The 13,514-nt window shown below is 52.5% G+C and overlaps 1 protein-coding gene across 1 annotated transcript; it reads right to left on the reverse strand.

Moving 5' to 3' along the window:
• Window positions 1-5,514: 5,514 nt before the first annotated feature.
• Window positions 5,515-12,329, reverse strand: LOC115246826 (glycine N-methyltransferase-like). The gene is made up of 6 exons (XM_029826425.1): window positions 12,028-12,329; window positions 11,166-11,293; window positions 10,270-10,383; window positions 10,006-10,148; window positions 6,605-6,726; window positions 5,515-6,387 (listed from the first exon to the last, which is right to left on the reverse strand). Exons 1-6 carry the CDS (start codon window positions 12,234-12,236, stop codon window positions 6,213-6,215), a joined length of 891 nt encoding a protein of 296 aa, XP_029682285.1. The 5' UTR covers window positions 12,237-12,329; the 3' UTR covers window positions 5,515-6,212.
• Between the last annotated feature and the right edge of the window lie 1,185 nt (window positions 12,330-13,514).

Below are 13,514 nucleotides of genomic sequence, written 5' to 3' on the forward strand. Positions count from 1 at the left end.
GATCAACACTCGGGAATGTGGGAGGCCTTTTTGGTTTGCCAGCAGGTGGTCCACAGGTGAGGCACCTGTAGATGATGCCACCAGCCAATGATTTAAGGTGTCTGAACAAGGCAGGACCACACTGACTGAGATCTTCCTAATCCCTGGAACATGAAGTCTGCCATCATCAGCACCAGCCTAAAGCTCACATCTTCATCAGCCGGCAGGTGGTCTTCACACCTCCAAACCCTACTGTGCTATCAGCTATTCAGTCTTCCAGGGATTAGGGTTAGGGTTAGGGTTAGAGTTAGGGTTAGGGTTAGAGTTAGGGTTAGGGTTAGGGTTAGAGTTAGGGTTGTTTAGGGTTAGGGTTAGCGTTGGTTAGGGTTAGAGTTAGGGTTAGGGTTAGAGTTAGGGTTGTTTAGGGTTAGGGTTAGAGTTAGGGTTAGGGTTGTTTAGGGTTAGGGTTAGAGTTAGGGTTGTTTAGGGTTAGGGTTAGCGTTGGTTAGGGTTAGAGTTAGGGTTAGGGTTAGAGTTAGGGTTGTTTAGGGTTAGGGTTAGAGTTAGGGTTAGCGTTGGTTAGGGTTAGAGTTAGGGTTGTTTAGGGTTAGGGTTAGAGTTAGGGTTAGGGTTAGGGTTGTTTAGGGTTAGGGTTAGAGTTAGGGTTAGAGTTAGGGTTAGGGTTAGAGTTAGGGTTAGGGTTAGAGTTAGGGTTGTTTAGGGTTAGGGTTAGAGTTAGGGTTAGCGTTGGTTAGGGTTAGAGTTAGGGTTGTTTAGGGTTAGGGTTAGAGTTAGGGTTAGGGTTAGGGTTGTTTAGGGTTAGGGTTAGAGTTAGGGTTAGAGTTAGGGTTAGGGTTAGAGTTAGGGTTAGGGTTAGAGTTAGGGTTGTTTAGGGTTAGGGTTAGAGTTAGGGTTAGGGTTAGGGTTGTTTAGGGTTAGGGTTAGAGTTAGGGTTAGCGTTGGTTAGGGTTAGAGTTAGGGTTAGGGTTAGGGTTAGAGTTAGGGTTGTTTAGGGTTAGGGTTAGGGTTAGGGTTAGAGTTAGGGTTGTTTAGGGTTAGGGTTAGGGTTAGAGTTAGGGTTGTTTAGGGTTAGGGTTAGGGTTAGGGTTAGAGTTAGGGTTGTTTAGGGTTAGGGTTAGAGTTAGGGTTGTTTAGGGTTAGGGTTAGCGTTGGTTAGGGTTAGAGTTAGGGTTAGGGTTAGAGTTAGGGTTGTTTAGGGTTAGGGTTAGAGTTAGGGTTAGCGTTGGTTAGGGTTAGAGTTAGGGTTGTTTAGGGTTAGGGTTAGGGTTAGAGTTAGGGTTGTTTAGGGTTAGGGTTAGAGTTAGGGTTAGGGTTAGGGTTGTTTAGGGTTAGGGTTAGAGTTAGGGTTAGAGTTAGGGTTAGGGTTAGAGTTAGGGTTAGGGTTAGAGTTAGGGTTGTTTAGGGTTAGGGTTAGAGTTAGGGTTAGGGTTAGGGTTGTTTTAGGGTTAGGGTTAGAGTTAGGGTTAGCGTTGGTTAGGGGTTAGAGTTAGGGTTAGGGTTAGGGTTGTTTAGGGTTAGGGTTAGGGTTAGAGTTAGGGTTGTTTAGGGTTAGGGTTAGGGTTAGGGTTAGAGTTAGGGTTGTTTAGGGTTAGGGTTAGGGTTAGAGTTAGGGTTAGGGTTAGAGTTAGGGTTGTTTAGGGTTAGGGTTAGGGTTAGAGTTAGGGTTGTTTAGGGTTAGGGTTAGGGTTAGGGTTAGAGTTAGGGTTGTTTAGGGTTAGGGTTAGGGTTAGGGTTAGGGTTAGAGTTAGGGTTAGGGTTAGAGTTAGGGTTGTTTAGGGTTAGGGTTAGGGTTAGGGTTAGAGTTAGGGTTAGGGTTAGGGTTAGGGTTGTTTAGGAAGCTGGTGTGAAGCTATGAGCTAACTGCTCCAACTCTTCAGTGATCTCAGTGTTTCACTTGAGCTCACAGAGCTTTCAGAAGCACCCCCCTCCCCCACTAATCTGTCTTTGTGTTCAAGCTGCTCTCTGACGAAGACCTGGAGCCATTATTCATTTTCGTATTTTCTCATGTGCACGACTTCGTACGCCGATGGTTTTAGGAGGAACTTTGTCATTTATTAGTTCACAGGAACCAAAACAAAGCTGAGCGTTGTCCAGTTGGGGCCTCCGGACAGCCTGCTTCCTTCACTCGCCAGGCTTGATTGTTCTTCAGACCCTCTGCTCAGCATGAGGATGTTGCCTGTTTTACTGGAACCGGCGGGTCCAAACACACGCACGTGCACGCGCACACGCACGTGCACGCACCGTTTATGTGGGAAAGCCTGGGCCAAGTCTGGATTAGTCTGTCCCCCTGCGTAACTCTAGACAACGCATTCAATATCTCCAGCCTCCCTGTCCAAACAGGGTCCTGGCCCAGGACCAGAGTGGAGGGCCGGAAAATCCCCGAGCTGCTGCTGAGTCTTGGAGCGAGCCGCTCCGTCATTACAACGACTTTAGAAATGCTAGCAGACGTCCACTGGGCTCAGTCCAGAGCACTATTACACAAACACCCGGACATTGTGTACGCGTCACATGACGCATCACATGACCCGGCCGTGGCAACTTCTGAAAACCCCCGGGGATGAAGGCGGCGTTGTAGAGTCACACACACACGCACGTGCACTGATACACACCCCCACCCACACCCCACCCCCACCCCCAGGGAGGATGCCATCAGTAAAGGGGGGGGGGGACGTCCTCGTCTCACAGTTGTCTGACGTCTTTGAGACCAACTGGATCTATGGAGAGGTCGTGACCTTCCTTCCCTCCCTAACATCTGGACATCCAACCATCATCTGGCAGCTGGAGCAGCCAAGGAGAGACGTCTGGATGTCCCGTCTCTCCTCTGGTCCACCCGTCTCTCCTCTGGTCCACCTGTCTCTCCTCTGGTCAGCCTGTCTCTCCTCTGGTCCACCCGTCTCTCCTCTGGTCAGCCTGTCTCTCCTCTGGTCCACCCGTCTCTCCTCTGGTCCACCCGTCTCTCCTCTGGTCAGCCTGTCTCTCCTCTGGTCCACCTGTCTCTCCTCTGGTCCACCCGTCTCTCCTCTGGTCCACCCGTCTCTCCTCTGGTCAGCCTGTCTCTCCTCTGGTCCACCCGTCTCTCCTCTGGTCAGCCTGTCTCTCCTCTGGTCCACCTGTCTCTCCTCTGGTCCACCCGTCTCTCCTCTGGTCAGCCTGTCTCTCCTCTGGTCAGCCTGTCTCTCCTCTAGTCCACCTGTCTCTCCTCTGGTCCGCCCGTCTCTCCTCTGGTCCACCCGTCTCTCCTCTGGTCAGCCTGTCTCTCCTCTGGTCCACCCGTCTCTCCTCTGGTCAGCCTGTCTCTCCTCTGGTCCACCCGTCTCTCCTCTGGTCAGCCTGTCTCTCCTCTGGTCAGCCTGTCTCTCCTCTGGTCCACCCGTCTCTCCTCTGGTCAGCCTGTCTCTCCTCTGGTCCACCCGTCTCTCCTCTGGTCAGCCTGTCTCTCCTCTGGTCCACCTGTCTCTCCTCTGGTCCACCCGTCTCTCCTCTGGTCAGCCTGTCTCTCCTCTGGTCCACCCGTCTCTCCTCTGGTCAGCCTGTCTCTCCTCTGGTCCACCCGTCTCTCCTCTGGTCAGCCTGTCTCTCCTCTGGTCAGCCTGTCTCTCCTCTGGTCCACCTGTCTCTCCTCTGGTCAGCCTGTCTCTCCTCTGGTCAGCCTGTCTCTCCTCTGGTCCACCTGTCTCTCCTCTGGTCCACCTGTCTCTCCTCTGGTCCACCTGTCTCTCCTCTGGTCAACCTGTCTGGAGTCCTTCTGGTTTCTTCTGGTTTCTGGCTCCTTTGGGAGGTTTTTGTTGCTTGTTTATCACCTTCAGTTCTGCTAAAACACCCTCCAGAATTTGAGTACAGCCATTCAAATGTTTCACAGCACAAAGGTTGTGGGTTTGAGTCCCTTCCAGAGAACCTCTGTGTTGAGTTTCCATCTTTCTTCATCATGATAAATAAACAGCTATAGATGACGGAGGGATGAGAGTGTAAAAGCACTTGTGTAATATTCCAGAGCCACACTGTCTGCTAGCCAATCACAGGCCTGCTTGGGTCTGGCTCCGCCCATCCGCCCGACAGTAGCAGACAGTCCCAGGATGAGGAAAGATAGCAGACTTTGGTGCCGTGATGTGTATGAAAGGTCAATAAATGTGTTTTATACCTGCCCTTGCTCAAAGGCACATTTTATACACAACATGTATGTAATATTCTAGCCAGAACCTCAACAGGACTTGAGTAAAAGAATTGTTAACTTTCATACAGGGCAGGACCAGGAACCGAGACTGAATAGCATCACATTAGCAACAGTTCTTTCAGAAGCAAGAAAGGAATGTTACAGTTTCTGGGTCATCTGACTGGTTTCCAGTAGCAACAGGGCAACAACCAATGAGCCTTTAATCAATTCTCCAGATGTTTCACTCATGTCCAGTTACACAAGTGTGTGTGGAACATCTGATTATTCTGCAGTGATTAAAGGTGTGTAGCATTTGAAAGCTAAAAATGCTATATAATAATATAATATAAAGCTAAATGGGTTTGGAACACGAGTTTGAAGCTCTTCTCCTCCCTTTAGAGGCTCTTCAGTATGACTTTGAGAACCATAGTTTTGTTTCTCCTCCCTGGTGAAACGGGATCCTCCGGTCATGGTTGACCATTTTGACTCTCCTAATGGAGCAAAGCGTAGCAGATCAGCCACATCTGGCAAACACTTCCCACATCTGCTTTGTGTATCAGCTCCTCACACGGTTGTCTGATAGCGTAAATTTGAGACCCCAGATGAGCTCCAGACGCATCGCCGATGACCAGCAAGCCCACGTTCAGACAGACGGGGCAGGAAAGATCCGTCAACGTCTGAGGAGCAGCTGGAGCTTCACTGGCGCTCAGGGCTTCAGTTTGTGGTTTACAGCAGCATAAAGGGACAGCATCAGCATTAGCATTAGCATTAGCATTAGCATCAGCATCAGCATCAGCATCAGCATCAGCACACCCAGGCCCAGTACACGATACCCCAAACCTAGGAAAAAGATTGTCGGGGTGTTTTACATGCGGGGGGGATTAACTACACAGTAATAACGGTGTGTGTATAACGGCGTGTGTATGACGGTGTGTGTATAACGGCGTGTGTATAACGGCGTGTGTATGACGGTGTGTGTATAACGGCGTGTGTATGACGGTGTGTGTATAACGGCGTGTGTATGACGGCGTGTGTATGACGGCGTGTGTATAACGGCGTGTGTATGACGGTGTGTGTATAACGGCGTGTGTATGACGGCGTGTGTATGACCCCTCCTGTAAAAATCGCTATTCTCTCCTGAGCAACTATTGCGCAGAGGAACATGAACTTGATTTGGGGTTTGGACGCTAAAACACTGTCGCCCCCTGGTGGCCATATGCTGCACTCATCCGCATGAAGGCTCCTCGCAGGCGTTAAACGGGAACAAAGAGCCAGAGCAGCGACAGAAGACACCACCTGAAGCCACCTCATACTCAGATTAATACAGATGGTAATTCCACTTATGCCGTGGTAAAAACACAACGTCACGTTTTCAATACATTTATTTCTGTACTTTCTTTTCGCAATAATCAGCGTCGACATATTAAGACACAGCTTGACGACCTCTTAATGAGGTAACGTCACCCAGACGATTTGGTCTTTTTCATTTGGTTTCAGATCAAACTTTAACTATAAATGAGAAAATAATTTCAAGTTTCTTTATTTTCTTTAGAAAACTTTTTCTTTCAAAAGTGCAGCTGTCCGTCCTCGGGTTGAGGGACAGCCTCTGGACCATCGTCCCAACGGAAATGCTCCAAAATGATCAGATTAGACTCAGTTTAGCACGAGGACTCAGAAAGTCCAAATGTAGCCAGAGCAGATGTGAAGTCCCAGATGTGGCAGCAGGCCAGAATAGTCCTGAGCTCAGAATCACAACTAAAATGATCCCAACAACACAGATTCTGATTGGCTGTCATTTATGCCTCCTGTAAACAAAATGGCTGCTAAGCGTCGTTTTACATTTGTGACCATTCCTGGTGATTCCAATATTCCATCAGCAAAGCAAACGTCAAAGGCATCAAAGCGAGTCGTGTCGAATCAAACACGACGGGTTTTAAGACTTCTGTTGGTTTGGGGATCCTGCACCAACTATAAAGGTGATTATAATGAGCTGACATGATCAAGCAGCTCAGAGCAAACGGAGGGGTTCTGGCCTAACGGGGACGAGGACCTGGTCTGGCTCTCAGGCCGTCTTCCTGCAGACGTGGATGAAGTAGCATGGCGGCGCCGCCGTCTGGCCTGGGGAGTAGCTTTTGAAATCTCCATAGACCTGGTGCTCCAGTTTTCCATGAAAGGCCTCAGACATCAACTGTTTGAAGCTCTCCAAACGATGGGGGTAGTAGGAGAGACGGAATTTACTGAGGACAAACAGAGCAGAGAAGCATCAGAGACCGGGAGAGGAGCCGCTCTTGTTGTGTAAGGCAGCGCCGAGATGGGAGACACACAAACACACACGTTTGCAGCATGTTTCCAGAGCTTCTACACACTGCTGACCCAGTAAACTGCAGGGGGCGTCGCCTTCATTTGGAACAATAGCGTTGAGTGAGGCCCCCTGCTGGGACAGTGCTGACCTACCTGACCTCAGGGAGGCTGTGCAGGGAAGCTTTGGGCACATAGATGGTGTAATCCAGGGTGATCATGTGAGGTTTGTTGTTGACCCACAGCACCGAGGTCGCGATGTCCTGGGTCAGATCGCTCTGCAACACAGACACGGAGGCTTAAACCCTCATCTGATGAAGGAAGAAGTTGCTCCCAACGTGGCTGAGCACCGAGGTGGAGCAGAGGGGGGGTCGGGGGGGCGTCGGGGGGGTCCCGCTCAGGCTATTAGCCACTGATTACCTTTGGAGCCCCAGACGATCACGCTGACGTTGGATGGAGAAAAGCTTGAGGAATTTGTCAGAGAAGCAAAAACGGAAATCATAATGACGGATTTCTGCTCTTCACAATTTCATCCCAAGAGTCCACAGGATACGACACATGCTAGCTGCTGCTACTGTAGCTGCTGCTGCTGCTACTGTAGCTGCTGCTGCTGCTACTGTAGCTGCTGCTACTGTAGCTGCTGCTGCTGCTACTGTAGCTGCTGCTGCTGTAGCTGCTGCTACTGTAGCTGCTGCTGCTGCTACTGCTGCTGATGTAGCTGCTACTGCTGCTGCTGCTACTGTAGCTGCTGCTGCTGCTGCTGTAGCTGCTGCTGCTGTAGCTGCTGCTGCTGCTACTGCTGTAGCTGCTGCTACTGCTGATGTAGCTGCTGCTGCTGCTGTAGCTGCTGCTGCTGTAGCTGCTGCTGCTACTGCTGTAGCTGCTGCTGATGTAGCTGCTGCTGCTACTACTGCTGCTGCTGATGTAGCTGCTGCTGCTACTACTGCTGCTGCTGATGTAGCTGCTGCTGCTGATGTAGCTGCTGCTGCTGCTGTAGCTGCTGCTGTAGCTGCTGCTGCTGTAGCTGCTACTACTGCTGCTGCTGCTACTGCTGTAGCTGCTGCTGATGTAGCTGCTGCTGCTGCTACTGCTGTAGCTGCTGCTGCTGTAGCTGCTGATGCTGTAGCTGCTGCTGCTGTAGCTGCTGCTGCTGTAGCTGCTACTACTGCTGCTGCTGCTACTGCTGTAGCTGCTGCTGCTGCTGCTGTAGCTGCTGCTGCTGTAGCTGCTGCTGCTGTATCTGCTGCTGCTGTAGCTGCTACTACTGCTGCTGCTGCTACTGCTGTAGCTGCTGCTGATGTAGCTGCTGCTGCTGCTGTAGCTGTAGCTGCTACTGCTGCTGCTACTGCTGTAGCTGCTGCTGCTGTAGCTGCTGTAGCTGCTGCTGCTGTAGCTGCTGCTGCTGTAGCTACTGCTGCTGCTGTAGCTGCTGCTACTACTGCTGTAGCTGCTGCTGCTGTAGCTACTGCTGCTGCTGTAGCTACTGCTGCTGCTGTAGCTGCTGCTGCTGTAGCTGCTGCTGCTACTGCTGTAGCTGCTGCTGCTGTAGCTGCTGCTGCTGTAGCTGCTGCTGCTGTAGCTGCTACTACTGCTGTAGCTGCTGCTGATGTAGCTGCTGCTGCTGCTGTAGCTGCTGCTGCTGTAGCTGCTACTACTGCTGCTGCTACTGCTGTAGCTGCTGCTGCTGTAGCTGCTGCTGCTGTAGCTACTGCTGCTGCTGTAGCTGCTGCTACTACTGCTGCTGCTGTAGCTGCTGCTGCTACTGCTGTAGCTGCTGCTGCTGCTGTAGCTGCTGCTGCTACTGCTGTAGCTGCTGCTGCTGTAGCTGCTGCTGCTGTAGCTGCTACTACTGCTGCTGCTGCTGTAGCTGCTGCTGATGTAGCTGCTGCTGCTGCTGCTGCTGTAGCTGCTACTACTGCTGCTGCTGCTGCTGTAGCTGCTGCTGCTACTGCTGTAGCTGCTGCTGCTGTAGCTGCTGCTGCTGTAGCTGCTACTACTGCTGCTGCTGCTGTAGCTGCTGCTGATGTAGCTGCTGCTGCTGCTGTAGCTGCTGCTGCTGTAGCTGCTACTACTGCTGCTGCTGCTACTGCTGTAGCTGCTGCTGCTGTAGCTGCTGCTGCTGTAGCTGCTGCTGCTGTAGCTACTGCTGCTGCTGTAGCTGCTGCTACTACTGCTGCTGCTGCTACTGCTGTAGCTGCTACTGCTGCTGCTGCTACTGCTGTAGCTGCTACTGCTGTAGCTGCTGCTGCTGTAGCTGCTGCTGCTGTAGCTGCTGCTGCTACTGCTGTAGCTGCTGCTGCTGCTGTAGCTGCTGCTGCTACTGCTGTAGCTGCTGCTGCTGTAGCTGCTGCTGCTGTAGCTGCTGCTGCTGTAGCTGCTACTACTGCTGCTGCTGCTGTAGCTGCTGCTGATGTAGCTGCTGCTGTAGCTGCTGCTGCTGTAGCTGCTACTACTGCTGCTGCTACTGCTGTAGCTGCTGCTGCTGTAGCTGCTGCTGCTGTAGCTACTGCTGCTGCTGTAGCTACTGCTGCTGCTGTAGCTGCTGCTACTACTGCTGCTGCTGCTACTGCTGTAGCTGCTACTGCTGTAGCTGCTACTGCTGTAGCTGCTGCTGCTGTAGCTGCTGCTGCTGTAGCTGCCGCTGCTGCTGTAGCTGCTACTGCTGCTGCTGTAGCTGCTACTGCTGCTGCTGTAGCTGCTGCTGCTACTGCTGTAGCTGCTGCTGTAGCTGCTGCTGCTACTACTGCAGCTGCTGCTGTAGCTGCTGTTTTGATGTGGGCTGTGCTTACTGCTCTGTGCTAATGTGCAGCTCGGAGCTCAATCACGCCACCTCGCTAACATCCTCCTGTGGGCTCTGTGTCGTTGATCCTCGTGACCTTTAACCCCCTGTCTCACATTCATTCCCTGTAATGTCTGAGCAGAATTAATTAAACAGAAAGGTGAATCTGATTGGTTCTTAGCTCGAATGAGTGTCTATTACAGGTGTTGTGTGTGATTACTCTGAGTCTGAGCAATGACAATAAACTCTTAGCTTGGTCTTTACAACAAGGCGGAAAATGGAAATAAAGTGCTTTGTGGGTTATTGTGAGGACAAACAGTGGACGTTAAGACGCTGTCTAATCAGCACTTCCTGGAGACAGTCCTGTCAGGACCGCTACGTGGCCCGGCTCTCTGGACCTACTCCTGGTGCCTCTCAGAACACTCACAGCTTTAAGTGCACTAACAGTCCATGGAAGGCAAGATGAAGGCTAAGAAGATAGAAAGTTCTTGAAACGAAAGTTCTTGCAACAACAAAGTAGTCCCTGTTTTTTTGGGTGATCTCAAGGTGGAATTCTTTTATTTCCATTTAACTAGTCAAGGCTGTGTTGGCTTGTTTCATAATACAATTGAAGATAAGAGTTTTACGCCCTGATTCGTGCTCAGGGCGTAAGAACACCCGTAGCCGCGGCCCGATGAAGTGGTCTGGCTCAGGTGGACCCGTTAAACTCGCTGAGGTGTGGCACCACAACACTACCGAGACGCCTCCTCCCCTGAACCGTGAAGCAGCCTTTCAGTACCTTATAGTAGATATTTTTGCCCTGCGGGGCTCGGCCCGTCTCCAGGATGTAGTCGTAATTACGATGGTCAATGATGAGGATTCCGCCGGGTCGGACCATACTGGCAATGTTCTGGAGCGCCAACTTTTGGTCACTTTGGTCTCCTGCCAGTAATTCAACAAATCAGATTTGGTTTGAGGAAGAGAGACAGAATTATTCTAGAGGTTCTGCTGATCGATAAAAGATATCAGAATAATCATCTACACATATGAAACCATCACTAACCTTTAAAATCTGGTAAGTGGGCAAACGAGTTGCCAAGACAGATCACGGCGTCAAAGCCGTCTCCGGGCTTTGGGATGTCCTCCGGTAACGTTAGCCAGTTAGCCTCTTCAATCACTGAGGAGACAACCACCCGATGATCGAGCAACACCAAGGGAGGTGGACAGGCAGGGCCTCACGGGGCCGGGGGCCACAGCGGGCCGGGGGCCACAGGGGGCCACACCGGGCCTGGGGCCTCATGGGGCCGGGGGCCTCACCGGGCCGAGGGCCACAGGGGGCCACACCGGGCCTGGGGCCTCACGGGGCCGGGGGCCACACCGGGCCGGGGGCCACAGCGGGCCGGGGGCCTCACCGGGCCTGGGGCCTCGCCGGGCCGGGGGCCACAGGGGGCCACACCGGGCCTGGGGCCTCACGGGGCCGGGGGCCACACCGGGCCGGGGGCCTCACCGGGCCTGGGGCCTCACCGGGCCGGGGGCCACAGGGGGCCACACCGGGCCTGGGGCCTCACGGGGCCAGGGGCCACACCGGGCCGGGGGCCTCACCGGGCCTGGGGCCTCACGGGGCCGGGGGCCACACCGGGCCAGGGGCCACAGGGGGCCACACCGGGCCTGGGGCCTCACGGGGCCTGGGGCCTCACCGGGCCTGGGGCCTCACCGGGCCTGGGGCCTCACGGGGCCGGGGGCCACACCGGGCCGGGGGCCTCACCGGGCCGGGGTTCCATTCCCATTTAAAGGTCACAGACAACGCTGAGTGAGCGCTACAGACGGTGGAATTCAAAGACTTTTTGCTATTATTAGCATCAAGGCGGAGACGTTTCTGGACTTTCAGGTTGGGTCGGTGCGTCCCTGCCTGGGCCACAAAGAACAATCAGACATTCAGCGTGAGGCGGGACAGCGTACCCCACTGGTCGAAAGCTGCCTCCTTCCTCCGCTCCCATCTGGACTTGAGCGCGTACTTGAGCATTTTGTCGCTCGCGTCCACACTAACCACATCGAACCCCTCCTCTACCAACATGATGGAATCCACTCTGCAACATGGAGAAACAAAGGTCAAAGGTCACACAGAAGAGAACCTGGCTGACCTAAACAGGATGGACTGGACCGCTTTAGGGACTCCACACGTCTTTAATTGTTGAATCCCAACAAAAATCTCGACCCGGCATCATTTAGGAAACCTGGAATCACAACTGTGGCTGCAGGAATGAGGAATTCAGCTGAATTTCCCCGCTTGACCCTGAACAACAGCTCAGAGCCTCCGTGTCAACAGCGCAGAACAGTCAATTATTAAGGGATTTGTGAGATAAGACTGGTGTCGACACGTTCACCGAAGAGGCAACTCTGTCGGCCAAGTGGGGAAAACAGTGAGATGATGTTCGACAGACAATTAAACCATAAAAGAGAATTTGCATTTAGACGGACGAGTCCAAACAGCAGGAGGTCACAGAACCCCGGTCCCGGGGCCCAGGGCCGGTCCCGGGGCTCAGGACCAGTCCCGGGTCCCGGGGCTGCAACTCTGCATGTGGTTCCAATCAGAAAGCTGCCTTGAAACTCAGTTATGATTCCTTTTAATTGTTATTGATTATTTATTATTGTTGTTATTACTGTTGATATTATTATTAGGTTTTTTATTATATGTGTTATGACTTGTAATAATGACAGCGGCCCGGTTGTTCCGACTCCATATGGAGGAAAAGTTGCGTTTGCGGACCTGGCGCCGCGTTCACGGCCGGAAGAGCGTGTAAAGCACCGCGTCACGCGTTACCCTGTCCCGCAGGCGACGTCCAGCACCCTCCGCACGCCGTTGTCCCTCAGCAGAGACACCACCCAGCTCTTGTACTCCTGCGTCCTGCTCTGCGTGTCCCCGATGTACAGCTCCCACACTTTAGCCGCTTTACCGTCGGCGTACTGATCCGGAAGTCCCTCCGCGGCCACGCCGAGAGAGCGGGTCCTGAAGACGCTGTCGACCGACATGTTGCCGCTGGTAGATGCACACGGAGCAGTGGTTCCTGGTGTCTGGACGCTTCTGCGGGCCGAGCTGCGTGACGCAGAGACCTCACGGCCACATGTGCTGTTGTTATTTATAGGGCAACGCGGAAGGTTAAAGCCTTTAGCCCAATGACGGGCTGCGGTCCGCTGACGCCTTCTTTCTGATTGGCTGAAGAAGCGACAACTTCCGTGTTTAGGTCACGTTGTTGACGCGTTTCTGTCTTTGCTGAAAAAACTAGAACCTATGTTACACGTGTTATTATTTATAGTACTGCCTGCTACGGTCTTCTGTAGTTTATTATTAGCTCGCAAATATGGAATATTAGTGTATATGAATATAGTTCCTGTTCCGTGTTTGAGGAACAACGACGCGGCGCATTTGTGAGTAAAATATGTTGTAAGTTGCTGTGACCAAAATCAAATTCACAGAAAACCTTTGGCTAAAAGTCTGTCAGCGTGTCCTCATGGAGTCACCACCTCCCGCTGTGATTGGCTGACGGGGGCGGGAAAGATGGCGGATTTCCTGGCAGACGCGGATTTTGCAAGTTACATCTGGTGAAATCCAGGTTGAGTCTGCGCGTCCTGGTCTGAACTGGACTGGCCCGCCTCACCCAGTGACGGCCCGCCTCACCCAGTGACGGCCCGCCTCACCCAGTGACGGCCCGCCTCACCCAGTGACGGCCGCCTCACCCAGTGACGGCCGCCTCACCCAGTGATCCAGTTATTGTGTATTCTCTCTCTCTCAATAGATATGTGATACACACAGAGAGAGGACACACACACACACACGCGCGCGCGCTTGTGAGTGTCCCTGGGTTTGGATCCACGCCTAGAAAAACTGTACGAATCCATCCTGACAGATGACCTTTGACCCCCCACCACCCCGACGGGCTGCATGAATCTATTTATTGGTGTTTTTCTTTAAACAACATCCTCTTCTTCTGGATGAGGAATATGAATATTATTACTGACTGAATAAATAAATAAAGTTGTACAAAAGCTAAGCCAGTAAATCCTGGGGAGGATTTTAGACTCCTTGATTTTTGCCAGAGATCAGCTGGAAATCAGGAAAATAGACGTTGGTATGTAGCAAAGACAGACAGACAGACAGGCAGACAGACAGACAGGCAGACAGACAGACACAGGCAGGCAGACAGACAGACAGAGAGACAGACAGGGAGACAGATAGACAGACAGGGAGACAGACAGACGGACAGACAGGCAGACAGACAGACAGACAGACAGACAGGGAGACAGACACAG

This window comes from Takifugu rubripes, chromosome 2 (assembly GCF_901000725.2).
Source record: "Takifugu rubripes chromosome 2, fTakRub1.2, whole genome shotgun sequence".
Classification (NCBI taxonomy): domain Eukaryota; kingdom Metazoa; phylum Chordata; class Actinopteri; order Tetraodontiformes; family Tetraodontidae; genus Takifugu; species Takifugu rubripes.

Excerpts from the sequence above, each read along its gene's own strand:
- LOC115246826 (XM_029826425.1), bottom strand. The coding sequence starts at position 12,236 with ATGTCGGTCGACAGCGTCTTCAGGACCCGCTCTCTCGGCGTGGCCGCG. Across the intron at positions 10,384-11,165 it reads GGCAGCTTTCGACCAGTGGG|TGATTGAAGAGGCTAACTGG; the intron begins GTACGCTGTCCC and ends TTGTCTCCTCAG. Across the intron at positions 10,149-10,269 it reads CCACTTACCAGATTTTAAAG|GAGACCAAAGTGACCAAAAG; the intron begins GTTAGTGATGGT and ends AATTACTGGCAG.